We start from the raw sequence: 25540 nt of genomic DNA, 5'->3' as shown, positions 1-25540 counted from the left end.
TTTCTCTGCTATATTTTCATATTCCCCAACTTGTTTGGAATAAAGTTTTTCATAAAACAGTTTGGTTTCTTTCAATATTTCTTTTTGATCTGTAATAACTTTTCCATCTTCTTGTTCTATTTTTGAAATTAATTTATTATAAAAGTGCCTAGATTCCATGTTGCAAAACTATTTTGTTGGCTTTTCTCCCTCTTCCACCCATTTAGCTCGAGATCTAATAAAATGTCCCTTTAGTCTTTCTTTTCTAATGTCCATCAATTTTTTTTTCTTCTTCTATTTCACTGAGATTTACTGCTAGATTTTCTTCTAATGTTTTTATGTCTTCACAAAGTTTTGTTTCTATGTCATTTTTACCCCTTTTCTTGGCTGCTGAATAAGATATAGTTTTTTCCTTAATTTCCATTAAAAGTGTTTCCAAGAACAATTGATCATTAATAGTAAGTTGAATTGTATCATTAGGGATTGTGTTTTTTCCTGTATTGTATAAAGGGACGGCATATTGGATTTTTATATTTTCTATAATTTGTTTTACGGTATTAACATAGTTTGTATCGTGTAGTAGAGAATTGTTAAATTTCCATAAACCTTTACCTTTTATAATATTATTTTGTTTTCGACTTAAAATTACTCTGGCATGGTCAGACCTATAACTATTCTCAATTGTTACTTTTTCTACCTGTACCATTAAATTATTGGAAATAAGATAAAAATCTAACCTAGCTTGTTTAAGCGGGTTTTTCTTTCTCCACGTGTATCTCCTTAAAGTTGGATAGAGTTCCCTAAATGGATCTACCAAATCGTATACCTCTAAATTTTCCAATATAACGTTTTTTGAATTTGGATATTTTACATGCAAATAATTACTAGTATCCAAATTTTGATTTAAAACTAGATTAAAGTCTCCACAGATTATGTATTGTTCAATGTCAAAATCATCGATGCATTTCAGTAAATCTTTAAAAAAGGTGGAGTTATCATCATTAGGTCCATATATATTTATAAGTGTTATTTTCTTACCCTCAATGGTCATATCTACAGCTATATAATTTCCCGAATCGTCTGTTTTTGTTTTGTTTATAATAAATTCAAAATTGTTATTTATCATGATAGCTACACCTCTGGAGTTACTGCAGTAAGAATTAAATAAGCATGTATAACCCTACTGTGCTTGTATATATGGTTCAAGTTCCTTAGTAAAATGTGTATCCTGCAAACAATAAATATGAAGATTTTTCTGTTTCAAATAATTCAACATATCTTTTCTTTTTTCAGAACCTCCAAGTCCCTGGCAGTTTAGAGTCATAATTTGTAATGTAGTCACTGCAAATTACTTGTAATATTATAATATTTATGCACTAAGTGAATGTTCAAGTCTACATTTATACTCCAAATGTATATTTCCCCTGTGATTTCTTTGCTTATAAAAATGCCAAATGTTATGTTTTGTACCTTAACTGACTCCAAGTTTACATATTGTGTGGCTAGTATGAATACAAATATTGAGATATAAGTTAACACTGTATACATTCTGAGGGCACTTTCTGAAACAAGGAGTTTGATAGAGAAAGAAACGAACAAATATAGTGGAAACAGCAGAACGTGTTCATTAGAAACATTTCGAATACTGCAGTGTACGGACAACAGACCTCATTCCCATTCCCATTGCGCATGTGCGCGAAGAGTACCGTCCCTTGCCGAATTGGACGGTATCGAGGCTATATACAAATTGGGGGGGGGGGGGGGGGGGGCATGATCGACAGTTGTCATGAGCGTCGTGAGTAGATTCGTAGGAGCTGTGAATCTCTAGGACTAACGTACATATTTCGTATAAGATGTTAAAATGGCTGCAAAAAACAGTCTACTTAAAGTTTACATCGGAATGGTTTAAGACCAAAAGCAGTGAAACATTAACTTAGACGAAGTCTCTGGAGCCGCCTGTCAAGGGTATTTTAACAGCGCAAAATTAAAAGATTCATACAATAAAATTAACTTTAGTGGAATGTGTTTGCTACTTTTGACAATTAGAATTATAGTTAAATATTCACGCGGATTTACCACAATCTGATTAAAATTAGCTCTACTGGTCTCACCAGTAGATCTAACAGCATTGCATGGACTCCCATGTCCAGGTGACATTTCATCTAAAAATAACATTTTAAATATCGACCAATTATACTTCGCCTTTTATAACGTTATTCGGAAGCATACAAATTCTAAAAATATCGGTCGAGACTATTTATGCAATAGGCGAACTTGTTGGTCTATTTCAACATTGAAAAAACAGGGAGAAAAGTGCAGTAATAAACTCTGGATTGTATACTAGCATAAACAGATTTTTTGTTTGTTTTTTCGTCTTGAAACGAATTTTATACTAAAATTTTATGTCGAAATTAGTTTCCGGCATACTTCGTAATTCACCCGAATCATTTCGTATACCCTCGGCATAATCTTGAATGTTTTCAAATTCTTTCAAGTCAATGGCTGGAGCTCCACGCGGTAAGGTTTTGATTGTTTCGAATGAAAGGTCAACTGCACATGAGCTTCAACTCGCTGCTGTTAGATCCACATGTAATAGTGGAGCTAATTTTAATTAGATTGGGATTTACCAGTGATGTTTAATGCTCCACATGGATCAGTATTGAAAATTGGATACGCCTCTCGTTTTGACAGTCTAAAAACCACCCCAACAAAATCCCTAACTCACAGATTCCTTGCCTCCACGTCATTTCTCCCCCTTATTGTTCGACTTAAATAGACATTCCTGATTTGCTGCACGGTTTTCTGCAGAGCCACTTTTTAACGAGTTTAATCTCTACATGTCCGAGCCTTTCCTAGCATATAAAAGATTGAGCCCCACTGTAGAAGAAATGGAAGCGGGGATCGCCCCTAATACTCTTGTGCTAGACTTAAATTTCACTTTAGTTCCCAAAACGTATCTTTTCGTAGTCGTACCCGTTATTTAAAGACGAAATCCATGTTTGGGCTATACCCTACAAATATTAAGACGATCAGAAACATCCGGCTGAATATACAGACACTGATATTCTAAACAAGAAAATATATTTAATATGAAAGTTTAATCGTAGAAAATATTTTGTTAGAAACATCTTACAATGCAGCAAACTCGGGAATGTCCCTTAAAAAAAAGACAGTCGTACAACTACTAATCTTTTCATGTCTGTCCACGAATTATTTATGTTAATTATCTTCTTTTTATTTATATTATTTATAGTCTGATTTCTTTTATCTTCTTTTTATTTTCACTATCATTAATATCAGATACATACAAACTTCACTTGAAATAATAGCTGATATTTACGAATTCTTTAAAACATATATGAGCTGTCAAACCTACAACTTAGCATGACGTTAGAAACCGAGTAAACACGGCTGTTTGCGTTGTTTGTTTTGGAGAATTTAGAAGATGACATCTTCTTCTTTACATGAAGATCAGCTTGAAGTAAACATATATCTGTATGTACAATAGTGATTTGGTTACTACTTTGTATTTTGTATTTTGTACCTGAGAACATTAGTCGAGATCGTTAGCGATCATCAGTACTTTGATACACATTTACAAGCAATGGGAGAAGTCCTATATATATCGATATGGTATGCAAGTATCACACGATTTTATAACGTACATGATTATACATAACAAAGTTCAGCAACTTTTCCAAAGTGGTATTTACCACCATGTTTAAACCCGATACGATCCTAATTTGATCTTTGGTCTAACTTCCCCCTAAAAATTGTATATAACTTCAGGCCCGTAACCAACATGATTAATGATTAGCGGGGTGGGGGGATTAAAATTTCATGTAAAGGGACATTGTGTGTGTTGCTACAAGTTTAAACAGAGACTGGGAGGGGGGGGGTAATTATGTTTCCCCATATATTTATCTGCATATAAAATATATATATATTAAACCCCTTTCTGAACAATGAGATGATGCTAGGTTACACTCGAGAATAATACCTAAAACGTTTGTTGCGAAATATACGTTAACAAGTTACATTAAGTTGTGGTATGCATGTAAAATGGACTGGTCACAAAGCCACAACAAGAAACCGTTTGTTTTAGGTCGTACCAATTTATTTATAATTAAATGATAACATGGCATACTTACAATTCACATGTCCCAACAAACAAAGATAGTCATACACGACGTCCTTTGATGGATCCTTGGTTGGGACGAGAAATAATCAAACGGGCCCACTGAGGAGGATCGAACGCTCAGCAAATGAGAACCTCAGACAGACGTTCTTGCTACGTTATCCCGGTCATTTGGGGACAAGGACTGTTATATGTAAAATCCGAATTTTTTTCTTCATTTGAGCGGAACTCTCAATCCTGCGTGGGGGGATTGTCCAATACCTCGCCCCCCCCCCCCCGGGCTACGGGCCTTACATGGAACTTAATATGTTTGTTTCAAACATTCAAACGAAGTATCTTATGACTGGTACCTTATGACTGCGCATAATAAACCCTCATGAGTTTATAATAAAGAGACCATCCTGAGTTTGTAGCTATATTATCAAGCTGTCGGCTAATCTAATATGTTATAGGCTAAATAAAACTTACATCTTTCTTAGGTTAAATAATCTTGCTTCGAATTTAAATACTGTAAATCATGAAATTAATGCGAGCAAGTAATTAATGCGAAAAATGCGGCGAAGACATCGACGCAATAATAACTTGACGCATTTTGTTTAGTCTCATAATCCCAATACAAAAAATGTGCAGGACGCCGGTAATACTTCTAAATAAATTAAAAACTTTTATCATCAACAAATTTTATTACTAAATACATTCCTTGTAAAAATGTAAACAGGACTGGTTACAGAACCACGACCAACAATCCGTGCATATTTCTTCGTACCATTTGGCTCGACTTTATACATGGAATTTTAATGTTAGACTGGTCGCAAGTTGTCACAGGTTGCATACACGCGTTTGTTGACGTCTATTCCTGTGCTGGGCATCGAGAAATAAAATCAGTCTAAAACATTTGAGAATAATACGTCTGCGTTCGCGTGGAAATAGACAGACCATGCTATAGTTATCCCGTTTACCATTTGGGGACAAGGTGGATTAATTAGAAGCAATCACCACACAAAAGTGCGAGGCATACCCTTAACAATAGGGGGGGGTTATACTAATTACCTACTTTAAGTAATTAGGGCTTCCTGGTCGACCTACCATGCGATTAGCTTCAGATTATGTAGTAGCTGTCAAAACAACTACTGACTTCTTTTAACATGAAAGATGAAGCCCAAACAATATAATAAGAACACAACTGTGTTTTTTATGTGATGTGGACCATCCTGCCCTTTGCATTAATAAATTATCAGCTGTCGGCTTTGTTCACTCATGTTATAGGGACGCACTTAATATCATGACGCATTAATTTCATGATTTACAGTAGCTGTATATGCGATACAGTTACATTTCTGACCATTCTTAGGTCGGTAGCAACCGAGACGTCGGAGGGGGGACTATATAGCCCCACTTTTATAAACCCGGTTTAAAATATGGCTTTTGCCCCCCCCCCTACAGATTGTGCTCCCTCCCCTTCCCCAACTCCAGATATCGTTCCTACAGGGGCTGATTCTAATGTTTTATATACCATAGCTCAAATTTCATATGTATCGTTTAATTTTATTCCAAATACCGAACAAAATTTTAAATAACTTAGTAAAAAGAAATCCCGACAAGAATCCTGAATGTAATCTGTATAATGCTTTATAAATATTTAAATCATGTTAAATACAATAAATATTTGCATACATACACACGCGCACACATTAATATTATTTCAGCCTATATCCGATATCAATTGCGTACGAATCCGAACCGATGGTTTGTCAGGTGTTAATAACTAAATATTTTTTATTTCGTGATAAGTCTTGTTGGATGTCGACAGAATTTTCGGGTTCCCTATTGATAGAATAATTAATCATGGCGATATTCACATTCCTATTGCGTGGCCTTCCCATTGTCTATGCCCCCCCCCCCCCCCCCCCCAACTTGTCCACAGGTCTATTTTTGCGAGATCTCGCGTGAGTTCGCGGTTTGCGTCCTCAAGTTACCCCGCAACGGGCATATGCACAGTGGAATGTGAAAGAGGTCTATTGGAAAATGAGGGACAAACTATATGGCCAACTGTTAACATTAATAAACAATAAACAAAGTGGAAGACAAAGCAGGGTCACGTGAAGTCTTTCCCACTCCTGGCTACTGTCATGAGAGACACTCAGCATTCAAGCTACTAACTTCTCTTCAGAAAGGGTGAATTCCACAGGCACAAACGTTATAACCGACAAACGACACTCTCTGTCTCGCCAAAATGCAGAGCACTCATATGGGGATATAAAAACGCTGATCTTATCCTATCCATACTGAATCGATAATTAAGTCGGTCAATAACATTGCTTAACTTAACGAGTATATTTCTTTTTTAATTTTTAGGATTCTGTTTTTGTAAGTGCGAAGAATATCCACTGGTATTTAGTTTTGATCTCCGATTGGTGATGAGAGTTAATTTTCACTTGAATTATTTTGTGATCTAATTAAAAGCCAATAAATGATCACTTCCAAGATATTATCTCATGTTAGTTCAACTGTTCAACCTATGTACACATTAGTACTGGTTTTCTATTTAGGGCGCTTTATTATTTAAACTTCAACCTTGTGTAATCATGTTAATCACCGTACGTACTCCCAGTGCAGTGGATATTTATACTGTCTTTCTAATTTCCTTCACTGAGCTGAATATTCCTTCGTGAAATGCATCTGATACACTTGATTATTCTCCAAGGTATTCGAGATTTGAAATTCGATTCGATTCGAACATTTTCGAATATTCGATTCTAACTGAAAATTGAGATTCGCAGGGCCCTAATATTACGCTAACCCAGCAGTGGCGTAGGAAGCTGCCAAAAGGGCGGGGAGAGCACACACACCTATATATATAGCATAATACAATTTTTATTCCTAATATATGATATTGACGATACCGAAACACTCTGGTAATAACCTCTATATATATATATATATTTATCATATATCTTACATTTTCAGTGCAATCAAAGTATGTGATATTTTTCAGATCACATACTTTAAGAATTTGATAACTTTGCAAATTAGATGTAAATTAGTCGAGGTCTCGGCACTAGGTTTATTGACATTTAAGCAAACGTACTTGGGTGACACTCCATGATTGACGTATGCATTCATAGTCATCAAATAAAAACATTTCAATGGCAATTTGACACTGAAAGCTGTCCAGCGTTCAGAAAACAAAAAACGTTAGGCATAACTTTATTTTGATGTAAGGACATCCAAAATGGCATCATTCGCATTTGACGTCATTTCCATTCAAAAATACACCACACCACATATTCTTACGTCATTTGAATATCTAGTAATGGCGGAACGGAATTAAAATTGCATGTACAGTTTACAAAAACACGTTGTATTAAGCTTGAGCTTATATGATAAAGAGATTATTACCCTCGTGTATTTCAGTATCGTCAATATCATATATTAGGAATAAAAATAATGTATTATGCTCGCCAGAGGCTCGCATAATACGATTTTTATTCCTAATATATGATATTGACGATACCGAAAAACACTCTGGTAATAACCTCCCTCCCTCCCTCCCTCCCTCCCTCTCTCCTCTCTCTCTCTCTCTCTCTCTCTCTCTCTCTCTCTCTCTCTCTCTCTCTCTCTCTCTCTCTCTCTATATATATATATATATATATATATATATATACATATATATATATGCATATGCATATGCATGGATCATCAAAGGGGAGAAACAGAAACTTGGATTCTGTTCCAAGTTTCGTGCAGGGCCGTATTATCCACAAGACTGACTACGCTGAAGCCTAGGACCCCGTCAATTTTAATTTATTTCTTCTTTTTTGTTTTTAATTAATTTAATTATTTACGTTTCTTCTTCTTCTTCTTCTTTTGCTGAGGCACTGTAATGGGGTGAAAGATTGAAGTACCGGAAGGGGCTCGAAGTACCTTTTAAAACCTTGTGGCCCGACCATGGTTCGTGTAATTCACTACAATACCGTTCGCTGGTATAATGCATTCTAAACAAAATAATATGCTGATGGACAATGCTTGTGGTTCTATCGAATACTAAATGTGATTCCAGTGAATTGCTGCAAGTTGTACTTTCCAGGAAAAAGTTTGTATTTTCAGTTTCCCATAAATTAATCACAGACAATTTCCAATAGAGTCATAGGGTTTTACCTGCACATTCAGAACAAGATGTAGTGCACGCCTGTTATGGGCGCAGGTGCCTCGGCCCAAGAAAGGAAAATGGTTGTGGTGGGTGGAAGAGGGGGGCAATTTTGATGCTATTGAATTTGAATATTCCGTTAGAGAAAAATTGCACAAGTTCTTGAAGGAAAAAAAGAAGAAATTTGTTTTGTTTAACAACACCTCTAGAGCACATTGATTATTAATCATCGGCTATTGGATGTCAAACATTTGGTAATTCTGACTTGTAGTCAATAGGGAAAACCCGCGACATTTTCTTAATGCAGCAAGGGATCTTTCATATGCACTTTCCCACAGACAAGAACGCACATACCACGGCCTTTGACCAGTTGTGGTGCACTAGCTGGAACGAGAAAAACCTCAGTCAGTTGAACGGATCCATTGAGGTGGTTCGATCCTGTGACGCAAGCACCTCAAGCGAGTGCTCAATTGACTGAGCTAAATCCCGCCCTTTCTTGAAGGAATTTTGGCGCATTTTAGAACGGTTCACCTCGGGGTGAGGGTAGAAATAGAACCTGTAACTCACTTTGGTTAAAAAAAGAAGAAAAAAGTCCCCTCCTCCGATTACATGCCATATAAATGATGTTTAGACTTTCTTCTCTCTTTTTTTGTTAATTCAAGATGTCTGTGGGTGCATTCTGGGATATTTAATTTCATTATTGGGGTGGGGTTAAATTCTTTAACCATTAAATGCGTTTTTGGTTAATAATCTTGATAATTTTATTTTATTCTACAAATGCATAAACTATATCAGACACTACTATAACGGTCTTTCTTCTTTGTCTTCTTATTATTTGGCTTTGAACTTACTGTATTAAATACCTGAAAAAGAGAAAGAAATCTAAAGACAGTCCAAATATTATAAATTAAAAACAAAGTAAATTAAGTGTGGATAAAACCAATCTTCGTCATCTCATTTATTTTTTTATTTATTTATTGATTGATTGATTGACTGATTTTTTTAGGAAGATAGGACAATTTACTGTCATCACTGCTGATAGATCGCAACAATAAATAACATCCAGGTGCGAATATAAGTAGTTTTTTTAGTTTTTTATTAAGGGGGTAGGGGCAATCTAAATCCGTGCCTAGACTTTATAAAAGCAGAGTATACATCTAAAATTTCAGTTGCTATATGTAGTACCGTAGCGTCATCTTCCATGTATATATTTACCTTCGGTTGATACCGTGCGCATATGGTGTCGATTTTTTATTATTATTATTATTATTATTATTTTTATTTTTTTATTTTTTTTAACCAAAGATCCACAGTTTTTTTTCTATCAAATTTAGATAACGTTATTCTTATCGAGTCTTACCCATTGTTGGTCCCAGCACGAAGAATCCACACCTCTACACCCCGCCCATTAAAAAGCCCACGTACGGGCCTGATATACTAGTACTTTCTTTATGTGATAGAACCAACTGGCCTAGTTGTGCCCCATACCGGCCATCCCATATAACACGTGGAAAAGAGGGAATTAACACTCGTGCACGGTGTGGTGATTTGCGTCCTTTGAGAGTCTGTGTATTCGAGACGTCTGGTGTAAAAGAGAAATATTTTGCATAGTTCGGATTGTGGTTAGGTTGTGGTGATTGTATATAATAATTATTAATTTTGCTTTTCAAGCCTGTAACACATTTTGGTAAACAAGTTCCTTGTTCGATGATGGGGACCTAGGGACTATGCCTGCACAGTTTTAATTCAGTATGTGAGTAGATGAATTGTAGGATATTTTCATAAATACAGTCTGATAAAATGGCCTTACAACGCGTCATTTTAGACTGGATTGAGGGCTAAATTACATGTTACCTAATATATCTTTTGGTAATTATATTTTATTTTATAAATTGAAATACACAAAATATACTAGATACTAAGTTATAAAGGTCTTATTTCATCTGCCTTATTATTTTATTTTTGAACTTACTTTATTAAACACCTTGGGGTGGGGGGGGGGGGGGGTGGGGTGGGGGGGGGGTGGTGGTGGTGAGGGTCCAGAAAGTGAAAATATAAAACAAATAGCGTGGATGAATCCAATCTTCAGACTGCTGTTGTTTCTCCACTCCCGCTGCACTGAATTTTGTGTGCTTAAAAATAAAATTTTAATAAAAAAATTGTGTTTTTTTTTGTTGTTTTTTTGTTTTTTTAATCATCACAATATTATAAATACTAAACAAAGTCAAAACTGATATATTTGAAGAAAAAGACCCTAATAAAAATACAATAAAAGTAAATAACCCCAGACCCCCCCCCCCCCCACACACACACACGTGCAGAGAGAGAGGGGGGGGGGGGGGGGGCAACTACGACGCACACACCAGACAAACCTGCACCTAAATCGGGTTGGTAAACGCACAATTATGCATGTATGGTTATTGGAGAGAAATGGCATATTTTATGATTACACGTTTTTCCAAATCAAAATCAAATGAACATGTAAATGACAGCCCTATATAAAACCCGCACTCGATCCTTTTGTAATTGCTGACACGTTTTCAGTTATTAAAAAAAGCTCCTAGACAAAATAACATAGGACGGTTGGTAAAAAAGATAAACTAGTAAGCATACTGGTACACAGGTAAATGAGGGATATATATATAATATACCCGCAACAACAACAGTCCCAGATAAATCAGGTACCCAAGTTACTTTTGGAAATCACGCCAGCTCACAATAACTATTAACAAAGAAGTTATCAAACGAAATAACACACGATCGTTGGTCAAATCGGCGGTAAACATATTTGTACAGCAAGTGGAGAAAGGGTAAATGGTGGCTAGAGAGAATACACTAGTAACAACAACAGCCCCAGATAAAACCTGTACCCAAGTTCCTTTTTGAAATTACACCAGCTCACATATTAACAAAGCAGCACACAAACGATCGGCGATCGTTGGTCAAATTGTCGGTAAACAAGTATACAATGTTACTGATACAGCTAGTAGAGAAAATGTAATTGGGGGCTAGATATAATATACCGGGCCCATAACAACAGCACCAGATAAAACCTGTATCCAAGATCCTTTAGGAAACTCACATTAATTAAACAAAACAGCTCGCAGACAAAACGATGGTTCGGATCGTTGGACAAATCGGCCTTAAAGATGATATTGATACAGCTAGAGGAGAAAGGGTAAATGGTGGCTAGAGAGAATATTCTTGCAACAACAACAACAGCCCCAGATACAACCTCTACCGAAGTTCCTTTATGAAATCACGCCAACTCTCATATTGACAAATCAGCACACAAACAACCGGCGATCGTTGGTCAAATCGACGGTAAACAGAATGGTATTGGTACAGCTAGTGAAAAGGTAAATGGGGTTAGATATAACGTATTTGCAGCAACAACATCCCCATATAAAACCTCTTCCAGGCACGTGTAGCACACAACCCTCCCACTTGTGGACGAATATGTACGTATTTTTAGTTTTTTTGTTTTTTTTCCTATATTTAAATAAAGATTTTTTAAAATTGGCTCGTGTCCCCTCCCCCACTAGAGACTGAGCCCCCTCCATTAGAGATTGTGCTCCAAACCCCCATACCCGGATATTGTTACCACCTGCCTGCGTACCCAAGTTCCTATCGAAAATCACTCCCAGCGCATTTTTATATTAACAAAGCAGTTCGCAGACGAAACGACTAACGATCATTTGTCAAATCGGCGGTAAACATAAATGTATAATGATATTGGTACAGATAGTGAAGAAAATGTAAATGGGGTCCAGAGGGAATATATCCACAATAAAAACAGCCTCAAATAAAACCTGTATTCAAGTTCCTTTTGGAAATTTATTAACAAAGCAACTTGCAGACCCGCGATCGTTTGGGCCGTTGGTAAATTCAGCCGCAAAAATAATGATATTGCAGGCACGTGTGCACAGGGGTGTGCTTCAGGGCCTACCCTCCTCCCCCTTCCCGAATTTTCTTTTAAATTTTTTTTTTTTTTTGCGAAGCATGACCCGACATTCCCTAAAAACATCACTCACCAGTCTAGACACCCGTACTCAATTTTCTGCACATGCGCCTTTGTATGTTATTTTGCAACCCAAACCCCCAATAAACGTAGTTCGCCAGTCTAGACCCCCCCCCCCCCCCCTTCTAACATTATTTCATACGCGCCTGCATTGGCAAATACAGAAAAAGAAAAAAAAGACACAAATTAAAAAAACCCACCCTAAATAATAATACATGTAAGAATAATACAAATAAAATGAAGTTTTTGTTAGCCGCTTGTGACAGACTTCACGTAGGCAAGCCACATGCACATTAATTGTCGATTTCACTTCTTTTCTCTCAAAACCACAATACCCCCCCCCCCCACCTCCCTTTCCTTTATTACTACTAATAGTTTTCCTTTTTCAGCAATCTACAAGGGTTGTCGGTCAGTTAAATTACATTATGTGTTTGGTTTTAAAATTTATTATAGTCAATATAGAGTGAATGATTTAAGGTGTCAATCAGAATATATCAATATCATAAGTTTTAGGATAATAATTTAATTGTTCTAATTTTAAAAAATATGTCAACGCTGTGGTATAAAAGTTGTTTTTTTTTGTGTTTTTTTTTAATTAAATTAAATTTATAACATATCAGCAGTTGACAACAACGGACAGATAAAGAGGTCACAGATTCGCAGCAAAGTGACCGGTGCAAATTTGCAGAATCACAGCAAGTTGTTACTGGTGTGGAACAAAATAGTCTGATAGCCAATTTGGTTTTAAACATCCGTCCCTCAAACCACCCAGTCCACTCCCCATTTTTTTTTTAAATCGGCGGAACATCGAAAAGTCAAACTGATCCCCATCATATATAATGAATGCTTCCACAGCTGACGCAAGTTGCACGTGAGTCAGTTTCACAATTTATTTATTTTAAAAAATTGGTGTTTCACTTTTATGACTTGAAGCTGTTAATAACAATGTGCATGTAAACATGGTCAATATAATAATAATGAACAGTTCTATGCGTTGGATGAAGTGCAAACATAATTCTTGTTGAAATAAAAGTTGAAATTTTTTTAAACATATTTTTTTCTATGATTGCCGAAACCACCACTTTGGTTGGTTCACGTACTGTACATTACACTGTAGTAGAATTTAGTTCAAAAACTAAACTGACCAACGACCATAAGTGTGAAATCAAATCCTCGCTTGACAGCTTTTCGATGTACTTGATCGGGTAAAGTTGCAAAGCCAATGTAGTCTTCACCATCCTGAAAAAATACAAAAGGTTAAAAAATCTATGGAGGTTGACTGACGACTTTCTCTTAAAAGTTGATATGACAGAGCTTTTACTCTTTTTTTTTCCTTTAAAAAATAGAATATGAACAACATTTCACACAATGCAAAGGAAACTTTTTATCAGTGATAACAAAATAATTTGATTAAAAACATGTTGCATTTTATATCAACAGACCTTGTGTACTAAAAGTCAAAAAGCTAGAAATCTCCCTGTGATATCCCGTTTATTAGACATCTCATTTGTCAGACATCTCGTAGTTAGACAGTTGAGCAGGAATGAGTTATAAAAACATGTGACTTGTCTGTTATAATGGATCAGTTTAAATAAGAGTTAATCTTCTTTAAATGGAGTATCTACATGTATTTTGGACTTTGGCTTCTTAAGATTTAAAATTTCACATTAATTAGTCTTAAGTAAGATCAAAGAAATACTTGGGACACCACTTGTTTTTTCTCCATATAATTAAAAAACATTAAAAGATGTGTGATTTGTTCTTGTCCAAGACAAGACTAGTCCATTTTTACAAAAAGTTAACAAGTGATGTGACAAATGAAAAGATCTTTAACACTAGAGCTTTTCACTGTTTTGGATAGAACTCTGGAAGCATGTACAAAATGACCCATTAAACTGTCCCCAAAAATGTTTTTTGCTTGATATGGGACATTTTCAATGTCCTGAAAATATAAAATATAAAATAAAATTGCAGCAAATTAAGCATTTAATTTATAATGGTCTAATTAAAAAATAATAATAATAAAATTAAATAAATTAAAGATACCCTATACAACTTATATTACCTCACTTAAATAATAATAGTAAGAAAGCAAACGTCTTGCTGTTGGAACTATAAAAACTGAACAAAGGAGTAACTCACAAGGATATCATGAACCTGACATTGCTTCTTTTTTTTAACATTCAACTCAAATTTTTTGTTCTGAAATCCTAAAGCAGGTGATTATGAACATGTGAAATAGAGATTAAAACAAGGAAATTAAACAGCTATAGTTTTCAACAGAAATCAACCAGACAAAGCCTTATTATTACTGTGTGTAAAGCTAAAAGCAGAAGCCGCTCTGGACTAGGGTTCCTGTGTTTTTAAAGAAAGATGACCAATAAATTAATAACCAACTCTCACTCTTTGGGTTTTTTTTTAAACATTCAAAGCAAATAAAAAATAAACTCCAGGAATGGACAAAACACACTTTTTCTCATATTATCATTTGGCAAGTCTGTCACAAACTGGTCAATGTGTTAATACCGGTAAATCCTTCTCAAGTCAATCAATATCCAGATGTTTGCAAATTGAATCAAATGTTGTCATCGCTGTCGGCGTCTTGGAAACGTCCAACTTGGTTTGATCAATAATTTAATGTATTTTATGAATACTCAGTTTAATGCTGCTGATCATAGCTTTTATTAAGTGTAAAATATTTTTGGTCAATAGTTTTTGTACTGCTAACTTCTTAAACATTACTTTAGTATAACTTTTTTATTCAATTTATTTGTGGGTTTTTTAAATTTGTTTTTCCAGTCATTTTTGTGTTTGTATTAGCTCAAAATGCATTTTATAGGAAAATGAAAAGGTTATCAGCTTTAATTAAAGTCATATACAGACTAATGGTGGTTAAATCACAGGATTAATGAGTCACATACAGACAAATGGTGGTTAAATCACAGGATTAATGAGTCACGTACAAGACAAATGATGGCTGAATCACAGGATTAACGAGTCACATACCAACAAATGATGGTTAAATCACAGGATTAATGATTCAAATACCGACAAATGATGGTTAAATCACAGAAATTATTGATTCAAATACCGACAAATGATTGTTAAATCACAAGATTAATGAGTCACATACTGACAAATGATGGTTAAATCACAGGATTAATGAGTCACATACCAACAAATGATGGTTAAATCACAGGATTAACGAGTCACATACCAACAAATGATGGTTAAATCACAGGATTAATGATTCAAATACCGACAAATGATGATTAAATCACAGGATTAATGAGTCAAATACAGACAAATGATGGTTAAATCACAGAAATTATTGATTCAAATACCGACAAATGATTGTTAAATCACAAGATTAATGAGTCACATACTGACAAATGATGGTTAAATCACAAGATTAATGAGTCACATACAGACAAATGATGGTTAAATCACAGGATTAACAAGTCACATACAGACAAATGATGGATAAATCACAGGATTAATGAGTCGCATACAGACAAATGTTGGTTAACTCATAGGATTAATGATAGTCATTATTTTTTCAACTTTATATAATATATGACATTTGTATTTTTAGGTAAAATAGGTAGGCACATTTAGCACTGCCTATTAAATTGAAACCACTCAAAACCAGACCTTCAATAACCCAGAATTCTATCAAAACTGAACAGTTTTTCTACTGTGACAATCAGACCCAGTGTTTTAAAGTACATGCATGTACATATGCAAATAGCTCTGTGAAGAAAACAAAACACTCTTCACTGCAGTACATTTCAACTTGGTTAACAAATTAACTTCATCAATATTTACTTCAGGGAGTCCTGGGTCATAAAGTGAAAACATCAAAGTGCGTGTGCCATCTGCCCAAAGTAAAGAAACAAGCTAAACCAGAGAATGACATTAAATACATTTCAGAGGCCATGCATGGAGGTGGGAGAGGGAAACACAAAAAAGCTCCATACTTACTAGAAAGAAAACGTGCTTACCACAATAGCTAAGAGGATTGGTGGGTGTTGATTAAAAAACAGGGACACATTGTGGCATTTGCTGGCTGTTCAGATTTAACGAGTTAAAGGATCAGACTTAATGTCCACTTATTAGTGTGCAAATTTGAAATTTATATGACATATTTTGTTTGGCATTCACATACAAGTTAGCAATTGATTCTGCAATATTTATGTTTAATACTGCACATAATACATGTAAGTATAACCTGTCCCACCAATGTATTATTCGTCTGGCTTTGGGCATTTTTATTTATTTATTTATTATTTATTTATATTATTATTTATTTAGTAGTTTATTTTTTTAAAGGGACCACATAAATAGTAAGAACAGATATTAACTGCAACCAAAACTCTCATTAACTGTATGAGGAAAATAGTAGTTTTTCCCACAGTATTGACATTCAATCACACCTTACACCTCTGTATATTATGCAAACATAACTACTCTAGTCATGTATTAGATATGGTTTGAAATACCATGTGTTCCATTCTTTATTTCCACCAGTGCATGTTACCATGTGTTACTGAACTAATACAATTTTTTTAGTGTCGGCAAGTTTGCAATTAAACAGTTCTTCATGTTTCAGATGTCTCACGACCATTATTTTATATTAGTATTTGACTATAATAAACATTTGATGCGACTTTCCAGCAAACGGCTCTACAATACAGTGGCAATGAACGTTTAACACAAGTGTTTATGAGACATAATATTACAAGACATATTTTATAGTGCATTAAAAGATCACTGGTTACCAAGTTAAGAAATATGGGATCCAGTTATTACTTGGATGAGTAACCACCGAGAAACAATTCATAGTGGACTGACACATTCAGTGGGTCATCCCTTTGATCTCTCATCGACATTCAAATCTTGTTACTTGCCAATGTCAAATCCCAGCATAGTCTGTCAACATGTTGCCATTTAACTTGACATTCCCCCTCTTGTTTCTCCAAACAACAGATGTCTCGTTCCTGGTTGTGTCCAGACACTTCTGATTACATTTAACTTGACATTCCCCCTCTTGTTTCTCCAAACAACAGATGTCTTGTTCCTGGTTGTGTCCAGACACTTCTGATTACATTTCCTCAGCAAGCACCGCTTCTTTAAGCATGTCATATACTCCGCCATCAAGGTCATCCATTACCCAGAAGCTTAACACAGTAATACAGGCACCAGCTAGCAGCTTCAATTCCCCCTCCCCCCACGCCTTATAAAATTTTGATTCCATGTGTAATCATTTTTTATGTTCAACTGATAGTCTGTTCCTAGAGTAGGACAGCCTTTACTTGAGCTTCAATAAAAAATATTCAGCATGCTTTTATTTTTTATATCAAAGGTTTTCAGGGACTAGATTGTATGATAAATCTTGAAACCTGTCACCTCTTTATGCACATAAAATAAAAAACTGTCACTTTAGATGGTAGGATCTAATACATCACACAAAACAGACTTATCATTTGTTTGCTCTTACTTGACTTATTCATGAAAAATGAGGCTGAAAGAAAACTATTAACAGCCGTCTATCTAAAAGATTTCATTGTTGTCCCATTGCACCTCCCCCATCCCCAACCAAATCACTGATCATGGTGATGACCTTTGAAGGTTTAATTATGAAGTCTACCTACTGACCTATATTTCAAATAGATCAGTTGGCTTTGGGCAAACCAGCATTCTTTTCAGTATGTGTTTGATGCTTCAGATATACTAACTGTGTAGGCTTATCCTAGGTTGCACTAACACCAGGTTGGCATAGTAATCAAAATACAATATTTGTTGATATTGTTTTTAATTTTAAGCATATAATACTGTCCATTATAAAAAATGTAACAATTAAGCACCCGGTATAATAGTTTCTGCATACAGTTTGTTTGCAGATCACTTTGCTTTCAGGATTTTTTTTTCAACTCAAAATTGATATTTACCAAAGAATATATACACAAACGTTAAGATTGACTTGTTTGATGTTTTCAAGTAAATGAATAGTTTGCTAAAATTTCTATTGTATTTGTTAAGTAAACTTGCATATCTGAAGTCTTGTGACATTTGATAATGTAGAGATAAGAAAGAAAGTAATATTTTATTTAACGACACACTCAACACATTTTAATTAGTTACATGGAAGAAGAAGAAAAAAAAAAAAAGGACAGAAGGGGAACTTAAATACAAATGTTCTATATACCTTGCTATTTCTACTCTCTGACTTTTTATTCTTTCCCATTATAATAACTATCATGTATAAATTTCATTAACATGTCATCCAAACATTTAAAATGACAAACGTTTAGAGAATACATGTATTTATGTAGAAACTTTTGTCGGCATCACAAACATAATGTAACATATTTGTATTCATAAAATGAAATTTGATACTTGTATATGTCAGTATTTATAGGTAGCTACAGGTAGGTATCAAGTACACAATTTATATTTCCATGACAAAAGCATATGTATGATAATTCACATCTGTTTTCAATGGCTTTAACTTAGTAATAATACCATGCATAAATTACATTAAATTAGATTGTTTTACATATTACAGCTTAACATACTAGTCACTCAAATGTCAACACTGAAGATGACTGAAGTGAGTAGTTTCATGGTACACTGACCATGCATGCAAAAGATGTGAAAATATCATATTACTTCCTTGTGTAAAAATTTCACACTTTTGTTAAAAATAACACATGGCATTTTTGAAGTAAAACATGGAACTTTTTTTCTTTCTTTTCTTTCTTTGAGGAGTGGGATGAACTACAGGCTTTCTGCTTAAAAATAATTTGAGGGTACGTAATAAAAATAAAACAGACCTAAGTACCCCTATTAGGTGGTTATGGGTTTGAAATGTTTTGGAATTGGACAACGCATTTCATGCACTGATAAATTTTAAACAGCATTTTTCTTAAAATCAATTATCGAAACATTAAAATATATCCATCAATTTCCAAAATTTTAGAGTACATAATTTTACCCTCTGTACCCTCTGGAATAAACCGTGTACAAATCATAGCATTTGTTGAATAAAAACAAATCTTTGAGTCTCCTACTTTTTGAGTAGCACAGTACTAAAGGAAGGAAGGAAATGTTTTATTTAATGACACACTCAACACATTTTTATTTACGGTTATATGGAGCTGGACATATGCTTAAGGACCACACGACGCTCATGACAACTGTCGATCATGCCCACCAATTTGTATATAGCCTCAATACCATCCAATTCGGCAAGGGACGGTACTCTTCGCGCACATGTGCAATGGGAATGTGAAAGAGGTCTATTATGTTAGTGCCCCATGACTGGTATATAGCAACGGTCATGATTCTGTCCTTCAAATCATTCAAGTAGTTAGGATAACCTTCTAACAAACAGAAAAAGAGTGGCATGCATGGCTGATAAATTAGAAGGGGGGAATACATGGGAAAGACAATGAATTGTAATTTAAAAAAAATATTGAAACACCAAAGCAACGTTTTGTGAAAGAACATATTTTATGTACATTCACTTTCCTTATTCTTGTGCTTAGAATAAGATTATAGTCAACAGAACACAAAAACCTTACATGGTGTCCTTAAAACAAACAAAACTTCTTTTTTTTAAAAACAAAAACCTTACATTTTATTACAATATTTAATTACAGCCCTGCAAAAATATTTAGTGTAGAGCAAGAGCTTTTGAATTATTTCAAATATTCAGTGATTTAATCATCAATTAAAACAGAGGATGTTGTATTTTTCAATAACAAACATTTATTATTTGAAATGAAAACTAACATAAAATATCAATTCATCCACTCAGTTAAAATGATGGGTCAGCAAGGCTAATGGAAATGCAATCATGTTAAAAATACTTGCATGAAACTTTACTTACTAGTATTTAAAAATGTGCTAATTTACTGGATGGACATGTATATTGTATACTATAGTAACCTATTTTGCTACCTACATTTTAATTTCAATTCATTTCCCTCATTATTTTATAAAAGTTAAACAAAATACCTAACTTGTCTAAAAAAGAATCACTAACTTTATTTGAATATATAAATATAACAAAAAACAAGTAGAAATGACATTTGAGGACATTCAGAAAAGGTCATGAATTCATTATTCATCACTGTTCTACAAAGAGTGATGAGTAACATATATATGACAGATTTGCCTGTGACAGATTAATAACTGTTGAAACAAACTTTAATACAGCATTCCAAAACTTTCCGTTTTTATACAATATTCACAGTGACATTATTAATGCAATAGCTAACAAGTATAGTTGTAAACACACCAAGCTAGAAAGGTAATATTATGCAATTTACCTTGTATTTAGCACGTGTATAAGCAATCTGTCGCGTAAGGATTCTCGGTGTGCAGGGGGTAGTGATTCTTCTGTAGGTGGGTCCGTTAGGAATGGGGATGACAGGAAGCTGGGGTGCTTTTTCCATCACTAAGTAGAGGGTCACAAACCACTCACAAACAGAGACAGGCAAATTTTACACACAAACACTTTCTGATGTACACATGGGACAGTCCATTTTAATTGTGGTGAGGACAGGATAGTTTGCTTGATGTGGACATGCCACAGTGTGTCATATGGTATTGCAGGAAACTAGGTTGATTGGTAGATATGGACATCTGATCCCAAATAAAAGTTACCTCTAGGTTTTTTTTTTTTAAAGATGAACATATACATTAAGAATTAAATTTTATTTACAATTAACCCTTTTTATTTAATTAGCAATTATTAACTTGAATGGCTTGCTAGGTAATATATATTATAAGCTGCATAAGTTATTACTTACTTATATGTTGTTGACATGTTTATGTTCAAAATATATTGTACCAGTTGTCAGTCTTTAACTTTCAATAACTTGTACCCATGTCCAGTTTGGAAATCTTAATTGTCCGTGTTTTGACTACGGTAAGTTGTTTGGGTTTTTTGGTTGTTTTTTGTTATGTATGGTTTGGTTTTTTGTTTGTTGTTGTAGTTGGGTTGGGTTTGTGGTTTTTGTTTTGTTTTTGGGGGGTGGGGGGATGGGGGAACACAGTGTTCTATAGAAGGCTTGTGTGCATCTCCATATCCATTAGGAAATTAATATTGAATATCTCAAAACAGAAATTACTGGTGTCTGAAGAAACACAATTGGCTATTCTCTTGTTTACACAAATTTACCCAATGAAATGTTATCACTTTAGTGCACTTGATAACTCCTTTAAATACATTCAAACTGTAGTTCCACAGGATATGGGATGATGGAAATAGTATTAACAGTAACTTAGTTATTGATGCATGAGCAAATTTTAAATTATGTACAGACTACCAGTAAGTACAGGTATTTGGTCCAGTTAGGAAAACAACATAAGTACTGCCACCACATCAGCTACTCCTATTGATTATTAGTAAGAAGTGTTGTTATTGTGGGGCACCATCTTCATGGGGGTGGGGAAGGAAGGAAGGAAATGTTTTATTTGATGACACACTCAACACATTTTATTTACGGTTATATGGCGTCAGACATATGGTTAAGGACCACACAGTTATTGAGAGAGGAAACCCGCTGTAACCACTTCATGGGATACTCTTTTCGATTAGCAGCAAGGGATCTTTTATATGCGCCATCCCACAGACAGGATAGTACATACCACAACCTTTGTTACACCAGTTGTGGAGCACTGGCTACATGGGGTGGGAGTTATATACATGTGTATTGGTGAAATTTAAATCACAACATTTCCTTTAGAGTACTTTTGGACCCATTTACAAAGCAAAGTAAAATTAATACCAGCATTTGTGATAAAAAAAAAAACCCAAAACATTTTGAATTTAAATGGTTAGATAAGCTTAATATCAAAATCAACTTCTTTTTTTCTCTTTGAAAAAATAAACAATTTTATATAGATAACCAAGTGTTTGTTCTGGTCAGTCCACTTCTCTCCGTACCATGTATGCCAGATGGGAGGTAGGAAGTTAAATAACAAGACTTGCCAATGACCTGTCAAATTCTTTTTAGCACAGATGACTGGACCAAGTAAACAGATGATTCCTTATTGTTAACTTGAACAAACTGTGAACATGGTTTAAATAATCAAGAAAAAGGTGTTGTGTACTGAACTGTAGCTTTATTGAATAGCTATATTACTCATATGTGTTTAAAAGGTATTATCTCCTTTATTTTTATTATATCATTTCCTGCTTTTGTAGCACTCAAATAATAGCCATACAAAAACATATTCAGTTAAACTATCAGATTTACACTGTACAACTGCAGCCAAACTTTTTCGAGAAACCAGACCGTATTATGAAATAAATAAATCATTTCTCAGGCCTCGAACTTGGAAAAAAAAGAGGGCAAGGAGATTTTAGGACAGGCAACATTACTGCCAAAAGGCAGGACAACAAGGCAAACATCAACAAGTGTCTTAAGATGACACATTTGCACCCATTCAAAGTAAATAAGTGTGAACAGTTTAATGTTTTTGTAATAAAATAAGTTTTAGGCTGCAAGATCAATTGTTTAATTTTCAGGGCAGTAGAGCATATAACTAGGGCATTATGGCAATTTGATGCATGGTCGCTGTTAAATTGATGCTCTGAACATTTATTCACAATGCTTTCCAACCCAAATCATATCTCACCTGGTAACCACTCCTTTTCGTCGACAGTCCATTCTTTACCTTTATTTTTCGTCCTCATAATACAGCCATACCATTTCTAGTGTATGTCACTATCTACCTTCCTTTTTGCCACATTAAATCTATTGTTAATTCACAACTGTATCTTTTCTGATATATTCTATCTTTCAGCATCTTGCATCAACCTTTTCTAATGTAATGCACTATCACCATTCTCTATTCTCAACTTGCAAGCAAATCTTTTCTGATTAATTCACATATCTACTCACTCCTTAAAACAAACCATACAGTCTTTCCTTATTCCAATGTATTTAACCATATAAAAGTTTATTAGATCTCGCTCTTGTTTCTTCCCCCACCCTCTTTCTCCCCTCCCTTCATCCACCTGTGATCCATTTTACTTGAACGTACAATGGCAACATAAAATAGTATCATCACAATGACACAGTAATATAATAAAAATTCAGTTGTCTTGAAGACAAGGCCAGCATTAGAAAGATTGAAACAAACTATAAATCATGTTTATTTGACAGATAAGGTTTACATTAAAAAAAAAAACTGGACAGTTAACAAATGTATGTGTGTGTGTGTGCGTGTGTGTGCAAGGGTGTGCGTACATGCATGAATACTTGCATAGATTGGCTTAGAGGGTGGTAATTGTATATGACCCTACATAAGCCAACAGTCAACACTGTACAGAGTTAATATATCATGGGAGATAACTGTCAACCATTGATTAATGCACTGTTTTAGTGTAAGCTGATAATATTCACATAATTCTAAATTAAATGTTTAATACACCTGGATGTCAAACCATATTATTATTACATGTTTCATTCAGAAACAGTGTTAGTTAGCATTGGGAATCAACTGGAATTTACATCACTGATCATCGGTTACTTATCAACTGATCAACTTTCAGTAACATAATCAGTTGGAATTCTATGAACTTAAGATCTAAAGATTTTAATTTCACCGGGATAGAGTAACTTTTTCTTTTTTCTTTAATGTATACATAAACACACACACACACCAATTTCATCATCTAATCATTATTTGAGGAAACAATTAAACTTGGAATTTTCTGTGACAATTGATTATGGATTTTTATAACTGATCATCACATCAGTAGAGTCCCACCGATCAATTTTCAATTATAATTCATCACTAGTGTTAGTACACGTTCACTTTAACTTTTGAATGCAGGAGATTATAAATAAACTATAGATAGTCAATTTGTATCGAAAGGGAACAGGTAAATTGCCATACAACTATATATACAAATAATGTTAAAATTCATACAAAAACAAATTAAGTTTTAAACCCATACCAACTCTATTAAAAATGTTACAAGTAGAGTTTCAATATAAATAAAAAGGTTTCTTAACAAACTACTATCAAATTGCCTGCATTAAATCTCCTTTTTGATCTAGGGATGAAAGAAAGAAATGTTTTATTTAACGACGCACTCAACACATTTTATTTACGGTTATATGGCGTCAGACATATGGTTAAGGACCACACAGATTCTAAGACGAAACCCGCTGTCGCCACTACATGGGCTACTCTTCCGATTAGCAGCAAGGGATCTTTTATTTGCACTTCCCACAGGCAGGATAGCACAAACCATGGCCTTTGTTGAACCAGTTATGGATCACTGGTCGGTGCAAGTGGTTTACACCTACCCATTGAGCCTTGCGGAGCACTCACTCAGGGTTTGGAGTCGGTATCTGGATTAAAAATCCCATGCCTCGACTGGGATCCGAACCCAGTACCTACCAGCCTGTAGACTGATGGCCTGCCACGACTCCACCAAGGCCGGTCATCTAGGGATGAAGGCAACTGCTTAAACAGCCATGGTAAAGCAATTGTGATGTGCATTTCTACTATTTGACAGAGTATTACATATCATTTACTAGGAATAACTGAGGTGTAACAGCCTACATTTTGCCTTCAACACTGTATTGAAAATGAGATTTAATCTATACTTGTAATTTGATGGTAACCTTTTAATAAACGTTTTTTTTTATATACATTGAAATATTTGGTTAAAATATGTTATAAGAGTTAATTGGTATCAGACCCTAATCTTGCTGGCGAAACAAATGTTTTTTTTCACTTGAAGTCAGCTCAAGTCGCCAAGTTATTAGCAGTAGTGAGGATTTTCCCGATTGAATGTGGAAACTGGTGAAACATTACGAAATGTACCAAGAAATGTTCACTTCACCTATTTTTTTTTATCAAACTTCTCCCTTTTCTTCTTTGAATTCTAGATTAGGGCCTGCGGTATTGGTTTAAAACTTAATATTGGTTTAGCATTATTCATTATAAATTGAGTTCCATGCCAATTCATCTGTTCCCTTTTGAATGAATGAATGAATGTTTAATGATACCCCAGCACAAAAATACACATTGGCTATTGGATGTTGGAGAACTTCATGAAAAAAAAAGAAGCTACAAGTAATTGCTTAATGACAGTGGCTCCATTCACCTCTTAGAACTGATCAAAATCTGAAATAAGCTGGGCATCTTAACAATATATTAATTGTGCACCAACTAAGACCTAGCTTCTTTTTCCCAGCTAGGACAACATAGCTAGCTTGTT

General features: G+C 34.6%; 1 protein-coding gene across 3 annotated transcripts in view; it reads right to left on the bottom strand.

The window, feature by feature from the left end:
- Positions 1-25540, bottom strand: part of LOC121367715 (septin-2-like) — a 69825-nt gene that overhangs the window by 27451 nt on the left and 16834 nt on the right. For 2 of the 3 annotated variants that reach the window (XM_041492051.1, XM_041492052.1), the window contains exon 4: positions 13431-13524. In XM_041492051.1, coding sequence (XP_041347985.1) covers positions 13431-13524 — 94 coding nt within the window. Of the gene's footprint in view, positions 1-13430; positions 13525-20621; positions 20764-25540 lie in introns of those variants that run through there. The other variant, XM_041492054.1, reaches the window with a different exon arrangement.

Source organism: Gigantopelta aegis, chromosome 3 (genome assembly GCF_016097555.1).
Source record: "Gigantopelta aegis isolate Gae_Host chromosome 3, Gae_host_genome, whole genome shotgun sequence".
Lineage (NCBI taxonomy): Eukaryota > Metazoa > Mollusca > Gastropoda > Neomphalida > Peltospiridae > Gigantopelta > Gigantopelta aegis.
This window is presented reverse-complemented; position numbering and strand designations above follow the sequence as displayed.